Source organism: Sylvia atricapilla, chromosome 21, assembly GCF_009819655.1.
Source record: "Sylvia atricapilla isolate bSylAtr1 chromosome 21, bSylAtr1.pri, whole genome shotgun sequence".
Lineage (NCBI taxonomy): Eukaryota > Metazoa > Chordata > Aves > Passeriformes > Sylviidae > Sylvia > Sylvia atricapilla.
The window spans coordinates 1244671-1264614 of NC_089160.1; the positions used below are offsets into that span (position 1 = coordinate 1244671).

Below are 19944 nucleotides of genomic sequence, written 5' to 3' on the forward strand. Positions count from 1 at the left end.
GAGACACGTCAGGGATGTCTGGAAAACCCCAGGAGGGTGCCATGGGCACGGGAAGCAGGATTTGGTGGAGCTCTGAGCAGGCTGTGCTGGCTGTGAAGCCACACACCCCATGTGGCCACCAGCTCCATCTGTCCCTCCTGCTCAGGGTTTCAGGGTTTGAGCACCGCAGCCTTTGCAAACCGCAGCGTGTTTTTAACTGCCGAGGACCTGGTTTCTTTGTATCTCATCAAAGGGTTTTGCTTTTTTATAAACACTTCTTGAAAAATCTCTGAAATGCTTCAAGCTGACATCTTAATGTATTTATGACATTAGCTGCTTCTGCTCTGGAATGGTTGCTCTGAATCTCTTTGAGCCTGGCTGTTATTTTGAACATGACTAATTCCCTGAGTGACTAAGCTCTTAGATAATAGGAAAAATTCATCAAGTTATCTCGGGCTCCAATAGTTTCTATTGTTATGAAAAGACGACTTACAAAAAAAAAAAAAAAAATACAGATGCTTATTATGTAATATGGGCAGGGAGAGGAAAGATGAGTGTTGGTAAGGACTGTCCAGAGTCTGGGAAAAGCAGGAGTGCCTTTTCCAGGAGCCAGGCTCAGGCTGAGAAATCTCCTGCTTTGTCTGGATGAGAAGTAAAAAGTTCCTTGACTGGAGCTCTGGTGGCTCCCAGTGAAGCCAGGGAGTTGTACAGAAGTGTGTTCAGAGGGGATCCCAGCCCCTTCCTCCCCACTCTGCCACGCTGCAGGATCCCTGGGATGTGCCCCAGGGTGACACTGGGCACACAGTGGGCTGCAGTGCCCCTTCTCTGTGTACTGCTTCAGGCAGCACCTGGAGCACTCAGCAGTCCTGGCAGCACAGCAAACCTCAGCTCCAGCCCCTTGGGTTTTCCCCTTGGTGCTGCTGATCCCCAAGACAGGACTGAAAATGTGCTGCTTGGGGCAGCACCACCAGGTGCCTTCCTGTGCCTGTGTGTCCCACACAGGGGGGTTGTCCCTCACAGCCAGGGTCCTTTTGGCACAGCCAGAGTCCCTTTGGCACAGCCAGAGTCCCTTTGGCACAGCCAGGGTCCCTTTGGCACAGCCAGGGTCCCCTTGGCTGTCACACATTGTCACCAGCTGCAGGAGAGCAGCTCTGGCCGTTCCTGGAAGGCAGCAGCCTGAGCTCCCTCTCACTGCAAGCAATCCCACTGAGCTGGGAGAGGGAATGGAGCCTACTGGCGTTCACCTGCCTCACTTGGGGGAAAAAAAAAAAAAAAAGTAGATAAAAAGGCTATAAACTTATTTTTTAATGCTGATATTGCTGATAAAAACGAGTGCGCTATGTTCTATTCATACACCTACTGCTCTCCATCTGGAATTCCTATTTCATTAGGTTGGCTTGCGCTGTTGTCTTCATTAAAAGAGTGCCAGATTCAATAGGCTGTTCCCTCTCCTTTTTTTGGGGGAGGCAGAGAGAGGGGGAGAAAACGATTTATATGAAACACATCCAATTCTCTGGGTTAATTTGTGTGAAGAACATGAGACCCGTGGGTCAGCTTCTTAATGAGATGGTTTTTTCCTTTTCTCAGTGTCTTGACGAGGAGAAGCCCAGGGAAGCCAAGTGTCACAGGAGGAGGGTGAGGAGATGCAGGGAGCTCTGGCCGATTGCTTTCCTCATTCCCTCTCAGGTGCTGAAACGCACCTTTTGATTTTCATTGCTGAAGGGTTTTCTCTGTACCTGTGCAGCCGAATTTCTCAGGGACCCCACTGGGGACACTGACCCCGAATTCAGAAGGGTTTTGGTTTAGTTTCTAGCAGGTAATAGGTGTTTTTTCACACACACCACTTTGCCCAGACATGTGCTGATGTAAAGATTCTGCAGTTTAATGTCAGAGTGCCTGGAGGGAGCACTCGTCTTCCCCCAAGGAAGGGACTTGGCTTGGATTTTTCTGCAGTTTAGGCTTTGCTTTCTTTACCTTTTCCCAGGTTCAACAGTGAGCCCAAAAGCAGAGAAATAAAATTAGGTACTAAAGATCTTTGTGTTCCTTTAGGCCAAAGGCTGTTTTTTTTTTTTTTTTTTTTTTTTTTTTTTTTTTTTTTTTTTTTTTTTTTTTTTTTTTTCCCCAGACAAGGGGAGCTTACATAAGTTTCAAATGAGCATCTGAATTGGATGGGTCCTTTTAAACAGAACTTGCTCAGCCCCTGAAGTCTTTGTGACCAGGGTAATTGGTGTTACCACATCTGATTTCTGCAGGATGTAAGGAGGGGGTTTATTTTCTTTTTCATCTTTGGGAGTCTGAAGATGCTTCTGGAGTGCAGGCTGGAGTGTGCAGCAGACGCAAGGAGAGCAGAAAGCACTTGCAACACTATTGCCAGGGGCAGGAGGTTTTAGTCTGTCTTAATGCTTTAAGTTCAAGGAAACTTAAAAATAGAAGGTTTGTTGTTCTCACTGCAATCCAGAGGAGCACAAAGGACTCAGTGCCTCCAGAGAGGCTCTCTGTGCCGTTTCAGCATGGTCTGTGGAGTGTCACAGGGGCTGTGACATCACTGCTGTGCCTCAGTGGTCCGTCTTTTGGTGAAATTCTTGTGGGTTTTCTCATGGAATGCTTGGAGCAGTGACCTGGTGATGCTCAGACTCCCCATGGCCTCTGAGCTTTGTGCAGCTCCTGCCCAGGTGCTCGTGCAGGTGCAGCTGAATTCATCCTCCAGCAGTGTCCTCTGTGTGCTCTGAACATTGCAGAAGTGGCCTTAGAAACTTGATTTCTTCTCTTGCCAGCACTCCCAGCCTTGCCACAAGGGCATCTTGTTCCTGTGGTCCCTCCCTGCACTCTCCCACTCCACTGCTTTGCTGGCTCTCAGCTTAGGCAATTTCTTTAGAAAGAGGCAAATACTGGAAAAAAGTCCCAAATTCATGTGGACAGTGAGGAAGGTTTCCATTTGAGGGCTGAGTGGACAGGCAGGGAACTGTGAATGACTGCAAAGTTAATTTTCCACAGCCAAAATCAGGCCCAAGCCCGGGTCTCTACAAGTATTCCTCCATTTTGCAGTTTGGGTAAGGAATTTTAGGCGTTTGGGGATTTTTAAAGCTTCCCATGAAGCCATTCCATAAACATACAAGATTATTATGGAAATTCTTGAGGAAAAATGTGCCTTTTGCAGCAGCTCTGCAGCTCCCAGGCTGGTGCCTCCCATCTGGCCCAGGGCTCCATCAGGCATTCCGTGAAGAGAAAGCAAAAAGAGGCAACTCCCAGCTTAAGGAAATCCTCCTTTTTGGAAACAGCAAATCATAATCTCACTGGCCTTTAATCTCTGAAAACCCCGAGCTTAATTCCTGCCTAGATTTAGGGAAAAAAAAAATAATTTAATGGTTTTCTTATAATCTCTGCTGGAGTCTGTGAGTCACCCCCCAGATTGTGCCCAGTGTCACAGCAGCGTTTGTGAGTGCCCAGTGTGGGAGACTGGAGCTGCAGGACACAAAAGAATAAAGCAGGCAGCACAAAGGTCAGCAGGAAACTTCTTTCTTTAATTTTCTGACTCCATCTTCTGTACACTTTGATCAGGAGGCAGAAGATTGGCTACACAGGTCGCCACCTCTTTGAGCATCAATCATCTTTCTCCTCCCAGAGGAGAAATGTGTAAACCAAATAGATAAGTTTTAAAAATACACATGGTTTTCTTGAAGCTGCGTGAGAATGAAGTGCAAACAATGAAAAGCAGGGAAACCTGGAGCAACAGGTGCCCACACATCCCTGGGTACCATGGATGGCTGTTCCTCCTTGGGGCAGGATTGATTCAACTGGAAAGTTTAAACTTCCCTCATGGTGCCATAAAGGTCTGGGTGCTCCAAGGGGATGCAGAGGAGCCAAAGCAGTTTGGGCCTGACAGTCCCCAGCAGTGTTTTCCCCTTGGCCCTGGATTTCATCCATCCAGAATTATTTTATTCCTGCTCAAAACACGAGTAACGTTGTTTTGTGTGAATTTTCCCCCAATTCACTGAGATTTATCTCCTTTGGCCAAAGGGTTTGGGATTTGGGATTTGGGCTCCTCCTGTCCCATCTCAGAGCTCTGCCACGCTGCTTCCTACAGCAGCATGGCTGGAATTCTCTGGTTTAAAGAGTTTAAAGGCTCATTTTCACAGTTAATAGGAAAACAGAGATGCCTCTGCCCATCCAAGGGTGGAGGTTGTTACTCTGCACAGGGATCGGGAGCAGGACAGAGCCCACACACCCCTGGGCTGTCCTGGCTCCTCATGTGGGGATCAGGGCCGGGAGAATCCAGGAGCTGTGCACATTGCAACCCCAAATCCTGGCTGCGGAGTGCGAGCTGCGTTTGTTGAGCTGCAAGGAGTGGGATGTGCTAATTACTGGAGCCATCCATTGGAGGGAGACGTGGTCACAGGGCTGAGCCCGGCGTGTTCTGCACGGGAGCATTTGGCATCACCCTTTTCCTTGGCTTGCTCCAAAATCCCTGTGATTAATGGCAGCGCAGGGCCTCTCTCTTTGCTCTTCGGGGGTTATTTGGGTGAATCCAGAATCCCGTGTCCCATCCATGTGGCCGTGGGGTGGATGCAGGTACAAAGCCGGAGGGATGCGGTGGGGATGCCCTGCCTGCTGTCCCTCCGGAGAGGTGCTGAAATCCCGTCTCCTTCCTCCTCCAGCCCCGGCCCTGGCTGATCCTGCCTCACAAACTGTGCTCCCCAAAGCTCCTGTGGTTCGGCGTGTTCTGTGCAGAGAGGGATGTGCTGGTTTATGTAACCGGTACAATTATTCCTGCTCGTTTTGCTCTGTACAGAACGTTAGACCAAACTTCCCAGGAAGAATTCCATGAAGTTCAACTTCACCGTGGTTTTTATATAAAGCCCTGCCGTGTAGGTGTGCTTTATCAAGAAGGCTTCTAAGAGAAGGTACCATCCATTTTCGTAGTAAAATTAACATTTAGTGCACGCAGAAGGCATGGGAAATTATATAAAGCAGCAAATACAGTTGGGAATACTGCGAATATCATTTAAATAGCAGCTTCTCTTGCACTAAATCTATTTGTGCTGCTGTTACACACACAGAGCCTCCTCTGCTGCCCCAAACCTGTCCCGGGGTGAGGGACCCAGGGCTTTCCTGACGGATCTTTTAGGGGATGGGGATGCTGCAGCATCCTGCAGAACTGCTGCCCCAAACCTGTCCCGGGGTGAGGTACCCAGAGCTTTCCTGACGGATCTTTTAGGGGATGGGGATGGGGATGCTGCAGCATCCTGCACGCTGCCCAGCACAGCAGTGGGGTGTCCCCACAGCCCTCTGGGGTGCCGTGGCGGGGTTTTGGGGCCGGCAGCTCGGGAGGGGCTGTGTGTCCGTGGCTGTGTTGGCCGTGGTCCGTGCCCTCCCCTGCGCTCTGAGTGGCTCCGCTCCCGCAGAACGCCAGCCCCAGCCCTGTGCTGGCGGTGACAGCCTCCCGCCGGGCTCCGGAAGCCTTCAGTGAGCATGTGTGAGCTGTGCACCTTTGTTCTGGAGGTTTCCCAGCCTCTGCTGCTCCCCCTGCACTGCTTTGCCTCCTCTGGTCCCTGCAAAAGCTCAGAGAACCTGGCTGGCGCTTCCAGGGGACAGAGGCGGGGATGCTCTGTGCCTGCCCAGGGTCCCCACGCCTTAGGGGGGTTGTGGACCAGCAGAACATCTCCACTGGGCTTCTTCTAACATTTCCTCTGGGCTCCACACCCAGGCTCCCTCTGTGCTCACTGCGGTTTAGAGGAAAAGATAAACCGGCCGTAAAAAAATCCCTCGAAATTCAGGCTGGTTGTACGTTCCGGGGAAGTCGTTTGCTGCTTCTGAGGCTGAAACTGGAATTTCCTGGCTGTTTTTTTGTAAGTTCAGGTTTATGTTTTGGAAAATTGCCTGTGTTGTTTTGGGAAAGGATGGTAGCAATAATAATAAATATTCCACATCTATTATGTGTTGGAACTAAACGATCTCCAAGGTCCCTTCCAACCCGAGTCATTCTGTGTTTGCTATTCTGATTAGTCTAAAATTACATCAGACAGGCTGGCTATCCTAAAAATGGATCCTCGATAGAAAAATGCAGGTTTGGAAGCTGGGGGTGAGGCAGATCCATCACCTGGATACAGCCTGGCATGTGTGCTCACGGGGCAGCCTGGGGCAGCTTTAAATCAGCTTCCTGTGATTGTACAGGTAAAAATGAGCTTTTCACTGGCCTCCTGAAAGAGAGTCTCCCTGCCTGGACAGAGCAGGGCCTCAGATGCTGGAGAGAGCCTCTGGCTGGCACTTATCACCCCAAATAAACCACCTGAGGAACCCAAACTGTTCTTGTTTCTCCTGCTGCTCAACACGACCCACCCTGTGCATCTCCAAACGCATCAGAGGCCGCACGTGCTCCAGAGCTGGTCAGAAGTGAGCAGGGTGGTGCTGGCTGGGTGTTGGGCTGGCAGAAAACCAGTGGGTCTGAGTGGGGACCATCGAGGGAGACCCTGTGAAGACCCAGTCCTGACATGGTTTCTCCGTTGATGGCTTTTGGGGTGGATACAGAACCCTGCTGGGTTTGAGGGAGCCCTCTGGCAAAGGAAGAAGATGAAGCCAAGCCTTGCATTACAGAGCTGGGGTTAGTGTTGGTGTGAGGAGCATCACCCGCTGCCCCTTCCCCAAAGGTGCCCTGGAGGGACACTGCAGGTCAGGCTGCCCCTGGGTGGTGGGGCTGAGGTTAAAACACGGAGCTGGCCGGGTTTAGACATGAAAGTCCTCCCCAGCCCTCCCCGTTTGCTGCAGGAGAACAAACGAGGTGCCTGTGCGCTGCCTGTTGGCCTCGTGTCTGCGTGGGAACGTTCGGAGGCGCAGCTTTCCTGGAAGGTGCCGTGCTCAGCCCCCAGATGCACATTTTAGTGCGTTATGCATATGCATTGGCAGCATTTCTATATTTGTCTTTGTCTGGAAAATCATTTGCTTTTTCCAGCTGAGTGTAAGTGGTTTGTGTGCATTGTGATGCCTCTCTGAGGTACCTGCTGGTTCTGGGAGCTGAGGCCGGGCTTTGGGATAGCACCTGGCACCTGGACCATAAAGTCTGAGTGCGTGTGTGTGGTTTTAATGCAGGAATGAGCATTTCTGGCTGCTGTGGAAGGAATAAAGATCCTCCATCTGTCCTCATCCCCCTTTTATAGCTCTCTGTCTGTAGAGTCGGGATTCAGTTTAACCCTCAGATGGCGACAGCGCTGAGGAGAGGTTATAGGATCCGTGATGGGATGATGATTGTACAGAGCTAAACGTGACTCCCCCTGCCCAGTCCCCACATTTCACACTCACAACGAATTCCCAGGTGACCACGAGTCGCCTTTTTATCATTTTGGCCGCTTTGCTCCTGCTCCGAGGGGGCTCTGGGGGCTCGTGTTTCCCGGGGCGGTGCGGAGCGGGATGTGCTCGGCTCAGAGCGCTGGGAGCCGCCTCGGAGCCGCTTTGGAGCCGCTTTGGAGCCGCCTCGGAGCCGCTTTAGAGCCGCCTTGGAGCCGCCTAGGATGCCGGAGCATCCGAAGCGCGTCGGGAGCGCGGGGCAGAGCGCGGCTGCGTGGCGCTCGCTGTCACGGCGGGCGGAAGCCTCGCGTATTTATGGAGCCAGATCTTCCTTCTGCGTTTGAGTGACAGCCAGGATGCCGTCGCTGCCTGGTCACTGGAGCTGATTAGTATGCGCCAGGGTCCGCCTCGCTCCGAGGGATGCAGCCGCAGCAGCTTGCAGAGCTGTCACACTCACACGGGCTCCGTTTCTGCACTGGCTTGACGAATTAAAAAGCGAGCCAGCCAGCGAGAGAGAGACCCGGAGAGAGAGGGGGGACGAGACAGAGAGAGAAGCTTGCAGACAGCGCTCGCTCTTTTCCTAAAGGAAGGATTTTTTTGCATCCCGAGTGCTCACTGGTTGTGATGATGCTTCACTTAGCGGGCTCAGAATGAGCTAGAGACAGCAGATAGGGGAGAAACTAAAGGCAGAGCACAAAGCATTACGAACCAACCCAAAACCAGGAACAGTTTTCTCCTCTATTCTAGCATGGTGGATGTATGGACAGTCTTACAGAGCAGAGGTTGACTTCTCCAAATCTGCCAGCCCCACACCTCGAACACTACAGTGTTCTGCATTGCACCATGACCTTGGATGTTCAAACGGTGGTCGTTTTTGCAGTGATTGTGGTGCTATTGCTTGTGAATGTCATACTCATGTTCTTCCTGGGCACTCGTTAAATGGATTTTTTCTCCTGAGCTCTTGGGGGCTACTACTACCACTAGCAATTCAACAAGAGAGCACGAGCGGGAGAGAGAGAGAGAGAAAGGCGAGAGAGAGAGAGAAAGAGAGAGAGAGATTTCTTACTGAGGGGGGAAACGCGTTGAGCTTCAACATGGCCTCGCTGTGATATGTATGACGTTGGTATTATTATCTCTCCCTTAAATCTTTTGTCATGTCTTGTCTTTTAAGTCTGCCTGTAAGTGTAGCTGCTTTTGCCGGGGGTTTTTAAATGTGATAAATAATAACGGCGATCGAGTCTTCTGTGGTTCCGTGCTGGCGAGATAGAGCTGTGCTTCTTTAGGCAGCAGCAGAGTGAAAATGATCTGTCTGTGGTGAGCACTGGCTGTGTTGTTTTTTTTTTTTGCTTTTCTTTGAAATAAGAGGCTCAAGTGAATGATAAGTCGTTTTGTGTGCGATTTCTAGCGAGCAGTTAATGTGCAATGTCTGTGAGAGTAACCATGTAGGTGCCAGGTGAGAGGTGCTGGTGTGTGCAATGGAATCGAGCTGTGGGCATTTTTAAAAGGGGGGGGGGGGAGATGCTTGAGAAATCCTATTAAAGGATTAAATCTTTGCTAAAATAACATTCAGCCACCAAAAAAAAAAAAAAAAAAATTCTACTTAGTGTTTTTATCTGTGTTGCCTTGATGATCTGATTTGATTTCTCAAGATTCAGCCCCAAAGCCTCCAAATTCTATGTCCACGCTGATGTAACCCAGCTCCTCTTCTCAGAGATGTGAGAGAGACTGAAACATATCCTGCCGGGTTTTTATTCTGCTCGTATGTGGTTTCTGTCTCTGCAAATTGGGAAGGAAAGATCAAAGGGGGAAAGGGCAATTCAAGCTTTGTTTTTCTTTGCTAAAGCAACAGATCCAGAGGGGTTGGGGTTTGCTTTGATTGTTTAGAAATCTGATTTTGGCTTTCTTTTCTTTCTTTCTTTCATGTGTGTGTGTATATATCAAATTTTGGGGAATGTATCTAAGAAAAATCTTTGCCCACCTCAAGGATAACGAGCTTTTAAGATGGGTTGCTTCGCATGACTTTATTTACATTGATTTTCTGGGAAATGAAGTGCTAAGTTGTGGATTATGGGCTTGCTGGAAAGGTGTCCAGCAGTTAGAGGTGCTTCTAGCCCGAAATTGCAGTGTTTACAGCTTGGAAGCAGGGCTGGCTCCAGTGACAGCACGAGAAGTTTGGAGAGAATACGAAGGGAATGTCTGGGAAAGAGTGATGCCTTTTCCTCTGGAAAATATATCTCTGTTCTGTGCTTCTTAGAGGTCTTAGGGATTTTTTTTTTTTTTTTTTTTAATATATTATTTCCCCCTCCAGAAAATCCGAATCGCTTAAAACAAACAAAAATACCAGTTGGAAAATGTTTTTAGCTTTGCTGATGGTCACTGGAGTTTTATTGCCTTGATATTTTCATTAGTTCACGCTAATTCCAGCCGTCTATTAATTATTTGATGATGTTCTCTGAAAAAAAAAACAAAAAATGAAACAAAACCATGTAAGTGACGGATCAAGACAAAGCTGGGGGTTACAGATGGAGACATGGAGTTATTTCCCAGTGAGGGTTTGTGTGCTGGGAGTTAAATGCCGAGCAGGGTTCAGGAGCCGATGGCTTTTCGATGGTGGCATGATTGGAAACACAGTGAAATCTGGCAAATTTGGCACTTTCAAAGTGCTTTTAGCTCTAAATAAAATAGAAAAAAAATATTTTTTTCTGAATCCCAGGGTGGGAACAGTCGTCCCCAAAAGCGTTGTGGGGCAGTAGCCTGTTAAAGTGGGGAGGAGAGCCAGGAGCCAGGGATCCAAACCCTGGAAGATGCTCTGGTGCCTGCTGGCTCCGTTCCCCCTTTTCACTTGTAGCTATCTGCAAGAGCTACCTGCTTCACCTCACAGGAGACTGAGTCAATCTTCTCTAAAAAAAAACCCCCAAGTGAATGAAATTGATGCTGAGGATGGTTTGGGTTGTTAAACAGCTCAAATTTGCTCTATTTGCCTGTTGGCCATCCTGTGTCATTAGTTTTATAGGTTGCAGAATCTCCTGGAAAGGTAATAAATGAGCTGAGATCACCATGGAGAGAGAATCAATCCAACAGCGGCCAAAATCATCCTTTCGGGGGAACAGCCTTGAGCCACAAAGGGATTTAGAGGAAAAAGGGTGGAAAAAGGAGCAAAAAACCCACCCCAAAACTGACCAGCGAGTTACAGAGGGCTGTGGCTGTCCCTGATTATTTTCTCAGGGCTTTCTGGCGCTAAGGTTTACCTTTCAATATGATTCCTACGAGGAATGCCCAGTACCTACCGCTGTTTCCTGGGTGCGTTCGTTGATCCAGAGCTTGTACTCCTGGGGAGATATTTGGGAATCGTGCTGATTTGGTGGTGGCTATCCCTGCTGTGCCCCACGGCTCGTTCTGCAGTGCCCCTCTGGTTCCATCCCTGGGCTGGAATCTGCTGGGGCTGTGTTGGGGACAACGAGGGGCTGTGCACGCTCAGCTGCTGGGAGGGAGCGCCGCGAGCCGAGTCTTTCCTTTCCTTGATTTTATCACAGCTTTTTTTGCCTTTTATCCTCCTGAAGGCTGGTGGAATTAAAGAGGGAAAGTTAACGCAGAGCGGTAGGAAAGTTGGCAGCAGCCAACTTTGTTATTGTAGCAGCGCCGTTCTCCTTATCTCCGGCTTCCTGATGGAATTTTTCGGGGAAAGAGAGGAAAGGAGAGGTGGAAGAGTGAGCGAGGGCTGGGCTTGCTGCTTGTTTAGCTCGCTCTCTGTTTCCCACCCCAGGCCTCAGTGCCCCCCTGTCCAGCCCCAGCCCCAGTTTTGCAGTTTGGCAGCTGCAGTTTGGCGTTTCCAGGCGTGCGGGAGCCCCTGTGTCCATCCAGGCTGAGCTCAGCCCATGAGGAGCACTGGGAGCTCTCCGGGGTGACACTGCTGCCAGTCCCCACTGATCCCTGTGCCCCTGAGTGGCTGTGCCTGCAGCATTCTGGTGTCATTTGCTCGCTGTGAAATATCCCTGGCCTTGGAGATTTCCATCTTTCCATGTCCTGGAGCTCTGTGGGACCATCCGGGTCACGCTCAGCTCCCTGGGGGTGCTTCAGCCCCATGGCTCCTCTGGGTTTCTTCACCTTTGTGGGGATGCTCAAACCCAGGGATGAGGCAGAAGGAGCATCCCTTTAAAGGAATCGAAGTGCTGACCCTCCGGAAAATACGCCCTCAAACTAAAAAATACAGATTTATCTGCAAAAAGCGTATTTGTGATGCATATAATCTGCTTCAGTGCTCGCTGCTGTGTGTTTGCTGAGGCTGGGTGATGGGGGACCTGCCTTGCTGTTGTCTGCTTAAGCAGGATTCAATGTTATTTGCCACAGGATTCATGAAAATGCCTCTGCCTGTATCATAGCAACCCTGTTTCCCACAGTCCATAAAAAGTCCATTCCTCCCGAGCAGCAATCCGCCGTCTTAAAGATTCAGGCCCCCTCCTCGGCTGGGGAAAGGGGCTGTGCCCCTCTCCCAGTGTGTCCCAGAAAGCTTTAAGTGTCGGGATGATCCCGGCTTGTCCTGCCCGCGCGGCGCTTTTAATGCTCTTTCTTTAAGGCAGATAAAATGCTTTCCTTTCGGATTTCTAAAGGCTTCCTCCCCCCCAGCCTGGCTATTTCCCACCTCTGTTTTAAAACCTCACATGACGAGTTGGAGGGGATGGGACAGCTCCGAGGTCTGTGACGCGGTGGCTCTGCCCTGTCCTGCCATTTGGCTTTTCCCCCGGGATGGCAGCAGCGCAGCCCTGCCTTTTGCCGTGCGGGGAGTGAAGATCTGCCCGATGCCAGCCCTTCTGTGGGGATGCAGAGGTGCTTTCTCAGCCCGTAGATGACTGTTATTGAGAGCTGCATGTTCACCTGACTCCTGCCCCCCCCATCTGTTTGCATAATGTGGTTCTGTTTCTTTTTGGATCAGGTATTCAGCACACAGCCCAACTGCTGTGTGTAATGTCTGAAGGAAAATTGCAAAAAATCCATGTAAGTTTTTGGTTTGGTTTTTTTTTGTTTTTGTGGATTTTTTTTTTTTTTTTTTTGTTTTGGTTGCTTTAGTCTCGATTTGTGCCTAGAAGCCCTGTCCGTGCTGTCATTTGGTTTTGTGGCGGTGCTGTTTGTGTGTTCGGTGAGCGTTCCGTGTGTGCTGTGCCTGCCTGCACGCGTGTCCGTGTGCTCCGTGTCGGAATGATGATCCTGCCGGGGAGGCTCCTGTGTTTTACATTCCCAGTGTGGGTTTTCTCAGCTGGCTGTGACAGTGGTGCTCCATGTGTCTCTCCCAGTGAAACGTTGGGACAGCTATTTTGGTGAAACGCGAGGATTTGTCCCGGAGCTGCGCAGTCTCCGGTGAGGAGAAGTTGGGAATCTCCAGGAAAACTCCCAATTGTTAATAACTGTGTAAGGATTGTCCTGTTTGAAGAGGGTGTTTGTGCAGGGGTTCCAGGGCTGGCAGAGGGTAGTTCTGCCAGGTCCTGGCTGTGCCACTGATTTTCTGTATGGCCTTGGGCACTATGTTCCTTTGTTGTCTTGTGGCTTCTCTTTTCCACCTGGGATAGAGGAATATCATGTAGTACTGAGGTGCAGCCATGCCTGGTGTTCTCCTGCGTGTCCCCTTTCTGCCTGGGGCACAGTGGCAGTGCAGGTGGGGGACGTGTGTGTGCCCACGTTGGACCAGCTCTGCCTACCTGGGTTTTGCCTATTGGAGCTGTTGCAGACAGCAGGAGCTGTGGTGATTGATGCTTCCCACTAAAAATAGATGCTCCTGGAGGAAGAGCTGCTGGAGGAGCTGTGATTTATTGTCTTTATTTTATTAGTTGTGGTTGAATTTCTTTCCTGAGTGGAAATGAGTCTTAATCTGCCAGCACCCACAGACGGCTGGGTTGGCTCTAACCAGCAAAGGGCCACGTGGCCTCTGCTCCTTATTCCAGGTTTTCCTGGGAATTACTCTGGCATTGGCAGGAATGCCACCTGGGTGGGGTGCTCAGAAGGGCAGGAAACCCCCAGTTGCTGGTGGGGACTGTGTTGGAAAGCCTGAAAGCTTCACCACCCGAATTAAAGAGAATGCGAGGGGCTGGAGGGAGTGCGTGCATGCAAGGATTTCAAGGATAAGGTCTGGATTTTAACTGACTCTGGTTTATTCCCGTGGATATAATTTCACAGAAGTATGCTGCTTTGGGGAGCTACCCCTTGTGTTGTCACAGCGCTGGGGAAACTGAGGCACACGGTGGTTGCAGAGTGGCACATTTTGGGGTGGGGGTTAATGGGGCTGGGGTCTGGAGCAGGATATGGGACCATCAGTGGAGGAGGGTGTTTGGCATCATGTTTGGGGTCTGACTTGTTAATTTTTGTGCAAACCTCGCCGTGGGGCGGTGTCAGAGCACCAGGCTGGTGCCGGCTGCTGTGGGCTGAGCTGCTCCGACGTGGCAGAGAATGCATCTGGGGGATTTTGGAGCCGGGAGCAGCCGAATGTGGCCGTGCCCATGCGAAGGGCCGTGTGTCTCAGCGCCTGCCCCTTCCTTTACATCAGCTGAGACATATAGAACAGAACGTATGGGCTGCTGGCAGCCGGCACGGGGCTATTTTCGGCTGCCTCGGCGGGGCCGGGGCTGTGCTGAGCCCACCCTGCTCACCCTGCTGGGATCAGGCTCCAGGCATGAGCTGTTCCCTTCCCCTCCTCCCTGTCCGGGGTGGGCAGAGCAGGCACTGACCCCTGTGGGTGCTGGGGACAGCCCGCAGCCCTGCCCTGGGTGCCAGGGAGGCACAGCAGTGCCGGGAAGTAGCATCAGCCCGGTTAAAGCAGCCCAGCTCTTTGTTTTCCCTTTTTATCCCTGGATAAAGGCCCGAGTGGATTTCTGGGCTGGTCACTGTTGGTGGGATGAGCTGTGGGTGCTCCAGTGTCCTGCTGTCCTTCTGGAGTGAGGCCGTCACCTCCTGGCGTGGACCGGGGCTTTGCGCTTTGCCAGAGGAGCTGGGGCTGGAACGTCCTTCCCGCTGCTCCTGCTTGGGAAAACAGTGTCCTGGCTGTCCTACTGCCTGCCAAGGCCTCTGTCCCCAGCCCTGCTGCCCTCCTGTCCCACCTGGGATGATGATGATGGCAGTTGTCTGCTTTTCAGGGATGTCCTGCCCTGTGCTGCCGCAGAGAGCCCGCAGCCTCACCAGGCAGCCGGGAAAATCCCTGCGTGTTGCTGGCTGGATTTGTTCACTCCCAGGACTTTGGGGATGTTGGTCCCAAAGTTTCCGAAGGGTTAAACTGCTGCTGGCGCCAGTTTTGGGGGTTTTGAGCCCCTGCACGGGAGCTCAGAGCTGTGAGTGGGTGCAGCTCACACCGAGAGACGCCGGGAGAGGAATGGGTGGCCCAGCTCCGAGGGTTTGGAGAGCAGAAAGGAGGGAATTGTGTGTGGAAGTGTTCCCTTGTAATGGAGCAAATGCAGTCTGGTCTCAGCTACACAAACAGCAGTGCAGAGCAAACCCCTAAGGATCCGTCTTTTACCCCACTAAGGGTGGGTTAATTTGTTGGGCATATCTAGGGAAAAGTTTGGTCAAGTGAAATTGTTCCATTTGACAAAAGCGTCGTCTCTTGCTGGCATTAATCAGAAAACAGGGTTTTTTCAAAGCCTTTCTTTGGACCACATTCCCCTGCTATTTCTGCTGCTCCACTCCCCTGTATTTTGTTCAGTAAATCTGACAAGGTTCTCTCAGTATGTCGTGCACTGAAGTTTCTGTTCTGATACCAAATTTAGGGAAGGCTTGTTATCTACACTTCTTTCTTCCTGGCTTGATAAGGTGCTGATTAATTTAATGCTACTCTCTTTCCTTATCTAGTTGAGCTTCAGTCAGTTTTAGTATAATCTTGAAAAAGCGTGATCAATCTTTAATGTTTGTTTTTTAGGTTTATTCCACAGCCTTTTAGGCATGCTGGATGTTCGCTCCTTTGTGAAGTTCTGGGAGAATTAAGTTTAAAAAGTAACAATTATAGAAGAGGTTTTGAATGCAGATGAAACATTTTAAAGTCGCTCTAAAACAAGAAAGAGCAGTTGGCTCTGATGAAGTTTTAGGTGTTAAAATAGAATTGTCTCAACTCTGGTGCTGGATGTGTAAGGCAGGGAGTATCAATGCCTGTGTAAGGGGCTGAGGATGATGCAGGGATGGAGGAGAGGCCTGCTGTGTCTCCAGAGCTGTGTGTAAGGTGAGAGGGGACAGGGCACTGTCACCTGTCCCCGTGTGGGGAATTGTTCCCTGCTGTTGCCTGAGCACACGGGCACCAGGAGCAGTGCAGGGAAACTGGGCTGTCATCGGTGCCGAGCTGCTGCTGTCATTTGGTGATCAGGGGCTGACATCTGGATAGATTTTCAGTCTCCTTTGGTCCAGAGGAGATGGATCTCTGTTCCAATGCCCAGCAGCAGATCGATCCTATCTCCTGGATACTGAGGGTTTTGCAGAATTGTCAAAAAGTCTTTCCTAAGGAATTAAAAGTGCACTCAGGCACGGAGCACAGGAGCTAAACCTCCCAAACCTGCAGGCTGGGAACAAATTTGCTTAAGACTATCAGGCTGCCTTAGAATTAGAGCTCTTCAGCCAGGAGAAGCCTGGCTTCTTCAGTGCACACCCAGAAGTGTGTGCCCAAGCTTTAAGGGGAGCCAGACTGTAAGTTTGTGCAATTCAGGGAGCACCAGCCCCGGTGCCCTCAGCCCTCTGCAGGTGTGGGTGCTGCTGAGCCATGTGCTGAGGCCACCCCTGATGTCCTTCTCAGCCCACTGCCATGTGCAGATTGTCACCGTGGCCGCAGCTGCTACAAACCCCGTTCTCCCAGCTGGATTTGGAGCTCAGTACGTGTCTGGGTCTGGTCCCCAGAGCCCAGGTTTGGCTGGAGGTTGTCAGCAGTGCACGCTCGGTGCTTCTCCCTTTGCCATCTCCCTCCGAGGCTTCCCTGTTCCCTGGTCCCTCCTGCACTGTGCTGGAGTTGCTGTGCTTTGCCCCAGAAAGCAGTGCTGCTTTAATCTGTGTTTTTCCAGCAGCTGCCAGGCTGTCCCTGTCCCTCCTCCCTGCACACACGTCAGGGCACACATGTGTACACGCGTGTGCAGGCAGCGCTGCACCTCCCTGTGCACTGATCACTCTGGACACGGGCAGGGAAACCTATGGATTAAAACACATGTGCATATGTTTTCCTTCCCAGATATATTTTGGAAAATATGAGTCAGCAGCAGCGGCAGCAGCAGCAGCAGGCAAGAACATATTACATAATCTCTGGGAGCCAAGAAAACCTCGCAGTTTATCAGGAGAGAGGCTTTCTGCAAGCAGCGGCTTTTGCCATCATTTTTGGGGCCACACTTTGGCCTGAGCCCCTCGGTCAGTGCCCTCATTTCCATCATATCCTCTTGTGTCCAGTGTAGGGAAGCAGACCCAGCAGCTTTAGGTTCTGTTTTATTTTTAAACCCTCCAGTACTGGTAGAATCTCAGGGCCGTGCTGTCGGTAACTACTTTTCTCTTGTTCCTAAGCATGTTCTCCAGCACGGAGTCTGTGATTTTCTTTTTTGGTTCCCCCCACTCCCCACCTCCTGCTGTTTTCTCTCAAATCTCAGCACTGAGAGAAATGGCACATGAGTGCAGCTGGAAATAGCTGCTGCCCCCTCCGCCTCCCCTCTGCTCACGGCCACCCACCTCCTCCACCTACTCCCAAATGGGAGAGTGAAGTCAACATCCACTTTTAGCCCCGGGCTGCTGCTCCTCGGCTCTCCCCCTCTCCCTCGCCGTGCCTGCCTTGCCCACACACGATTCAGAAGGGTTTCATCACCATCTGAAGGCTCCTGCAGCTGGATGAGCTGGTCTGGTCCCGCTGGCACTCGGGGATCTGCGCTGGAATGTCAGGGATGAGAAGGGATGCGCACTTCGCTCCGTGCTGCCTGGGCAAGGAGCACCAGGAATTACGGACACACAGAGGAGCCCAAACAAAACTCCAAGGAAGTCAGACAGCAGGAATGTCAGGGGTTTGGCTCCTCCATCCTGGGCACATCCCTGTGAGCACGGGCAGGGATGGGAGCAGTGGGCACGGAGCTCTCCGCTCTCCACGGTGCTGCCTCCATCTCTGCTGCCAGCCTTCATTCCTGCGGGATGCCTGGAAAGCCTAGGAGGGGAACGGGCATCAGCAGAGGGAAAGGAAAGGAAGGGAAGGCCTTATTTGTTTTTAATTCGCCCGATAAAAGCGAAAGGGTTTGAGCTCTTTGATCTCTCAGGGCAGTGCAAACGCTTTCGCTGTGGCTGAGCCCGTGGGTGCCTTTCAAGCGAAGAGAAAGCTCGGTTGTGGTTTTCCCATATCAAAGCCTTCCCAAGGAGGCAGTAAATTGCCACGCTGGCTGGGAGCAGGAGTGCAGGCAGCTCCGTGCCCTGTCTGGGACAGTGTCTGAGCCTCTGCAGAGCAGATTGAGAGACACAGGAACTGATGGTGACAAAATAACCTGTTTATCCAGGGCACTCTGTCTTCACCCCCGTTAGCTCTCGGGTTTCTGGTGTTCGGACACGAGAGAATTTAAATCTTCTGTGTTTTTAAAACCACAAAAGTCTCTGTTACGACCAGAAATTCTAATGAGCTCAGCAGAGGGGACGGGTTTTTCTGCCCACCATCCATCAGAGCTCTCCATATTTTATTGAAAAGGCTGATTTGAGCTGTGCCTGCCCAGTGTTTGGGGCAGTTGGGGAATTATGGGGCCCTCCAAGGGCTGGGATTTGGGGGAACATCCCCCCATTCCCCACCTCTTGCAGCTAGGGTGATGCTGCAGGGGCTGTTTCATCTTTCTACGTCTTTGCTTCTCTTTCTGTAAAATGCACAGAAGGAAATTGCCCTTTCCTCTTCCAGGGTTTGCCGAGTGAGGATGAAAAGTGCTGTACTGGAGGCAGGTGGGATTGGAGCAGATGGATGAAAAATGCCTCTCACCCTTCAGGGGCTTTGCGGGGGCCCCTGGCAGAGCAGAGCTCCCACCCAGGAGCTCCCTGCTTTAATTTAAAGCAACATCTTGAATTCCACCCGAGATCCCAACAGTGATGTCAGCAGGGCTCCACCAAAGATTCATTTGGCTTCAGATATTTTGCATATGCAGCGTCAGAGCTCAGCCTTCTGTTTTTTGCAGCCAGAGAAGGGCTCTGCTCCTCGTTAGAGCCTTCACCAGTAAGACACTTGCTCTCTGCTATTAATTCATCTAAATGAGGCTTTTTTTGTTTCTCTGAGCCTTTTGTGGTATTTCTGTGCTGTTGAGAAATTAATCAGCGTTAAGCAGAAATACCTCAGTAAAACCAGGAGCTTTGGAGTAGCTGTTCAGCCTCTTGTGGCATAAGCCCTGGGGCAGAACCACTTGGGGTATCCCCAATTCTCACCCCAAAGGCAGCAAAAAGAGCCAGGAGAGGCTCATGGTGCACAAAGGAATGGCACAAAAGCCATCCAAGGCAGCACAGCCATGCCCTGGATGCTGGCATCACCTGGAAATTCTGTCTCTTGACTGAGTGACACAAGCTCACTTCTTAATTCCCAAATCTTTCCTTTTCAAGCTTCTGTGTTTGGCCATTCTCTCCTCAAAAGAAGGATTGTCCCCTGGGGCACGTTCCCTCCTGTTCTGTCAGGACATGTCTGTAGTGGTTTTCTCAGCTGGTCAGGGAAGACTTCTGCTCCTCCTTTGAACAGGTCTCCCACAGCTGGAAACATCTCCCCATCACTGCAGTGGGTTTTGCTGCCCTTTTTGCCTCTCTGTTTCTCCTGCAGACAGTTTTACCTTTGCGGGGTTTTTCCAACTCAGGTTGAAATTCAAGCGATGATAATACCTCACATTCTTCATTCTGGCATCTTAAAAATCTTTTCTGAAGTTTTAAAGCCTTTAAAGCCTTTGTGCTGTATAAATACTTGAGTACTTCTTCTATTTTTAAATGAAAATGGTGCCTGAAAACCCTCAAAAGTCAAATGAAGATCAAAGGCCTGGGAATACCAGCAGTTTTCTGTGTTATTCACAGCAGCCAGAGACTGAGGTTGTATTGGCTGAGTGCAAAGGGAGTGCTGTGCTCCTAATGATGCAATCATGGAATGGTTTGGGTTGGAAGGACCTTAAAGCTCATCCCATTCCATCCCTTCCGCTATCCTGTGATGCTCCAAGCCCCATCCTGGGGGCATTTCCAGGGGTGGGGCAGCCACAGCTTCTCTGGCACCCTGTGCCAGGGCCTCCCCACCTTTGTGGGGAAGGATTTAGGGTTCCTTCCCAATATCCCCTCTAAACCTACTCTCTCTTATTGGTCTCTTGATCCCAGCTACTTTGTAAAGCCCAGCCTTGGTGCTCAGGAGAGCTCAGGAGAGCTGGGCTTGGTGTCTGACATTGCTGCTGCTGCCTGGCAATCCCATGTTTTATCATCTTCTTTTCACATCCATCCCAGTGCAGGAATGGCCAGCGAAGGGCTGGAGCAGGGACAGTGGCAGCACTGCCCTTTTCAGGGGGAGCTGGCCTGCCTTAACAAGGTTTGCAGCAAAGTAAATCTCTTTTCCTGCCTTCCTCACCATTTTCCTCCCTCCCTGTGGCTTCTGAGCAGGAATCAGGACAATAGATGGAAATTGGTGTCCTGGAGGCGTGTGACAAGGAGATCCTGAGGGCTCGGGGCAGCTCACAGAAGAATTGCCTCTGATAAATGCTCCGAGGTTTCTGTGGGTTT

General features: G+C 50.9%; 2 protein-coding genes across 11 annotated transcripts in view; both read left to right on the top strand.

Annotated features, from left to right (window-relative positions):
• ARHGEF9 (Cdc42 guanine nucleotide exchange factor 9) overlaps window positions 1-19944 on the top strand; it is a 188734-nt gene that overhangs the window by 78476 nt on the left and 90314 nt on the right. Inside the window, exon 1 of one of the 10 annotated variants that reach the window (XM_066333886.1) lies at window positions 8281-8369. The exons of 6 other annotated variants lie outside the window; for them this stretch is intronic. Coding sequence is in view for 3 of the 4 variants with exons in the window: in XM_066333883.1 (XP_066189980.1) it covers window positions 12220-12249 (30 nt within the window). In the remaining variant the exon portion in view is untranslated. Of the gene's footprint in view, window positions 1-8280; window positions 8381-12147; window positions 12250-19944 lie in introns of those variants that run through there. 3 more of the 10 variants (XM_066333884.1, XM_066333885.1, XM_066333883.1) reach the window with 3 other exon arrangements.
• LOC136370466 (uncharacterized) lies at window positions 7658-8196 on the top strand. The gene has a single exon (XM_066333900.1). The coding sequence runs from the start codon at window positions 8017-8019 to the stop codon at window positions 8194-8196; it is 180 nt and encodes a 59-aa protein (XP_066189997.1). The 5' UTR covers window positions 7658-8016.

Coding starts and splice junctions, on each gene's coding strand:
- LOC136370466 (XM_066333900.1), top strand. CDS start 8,017: ATGGACAGTCTTACAGAGCAGAGGTTGACTTCTCCAAATCTGCCAGCC.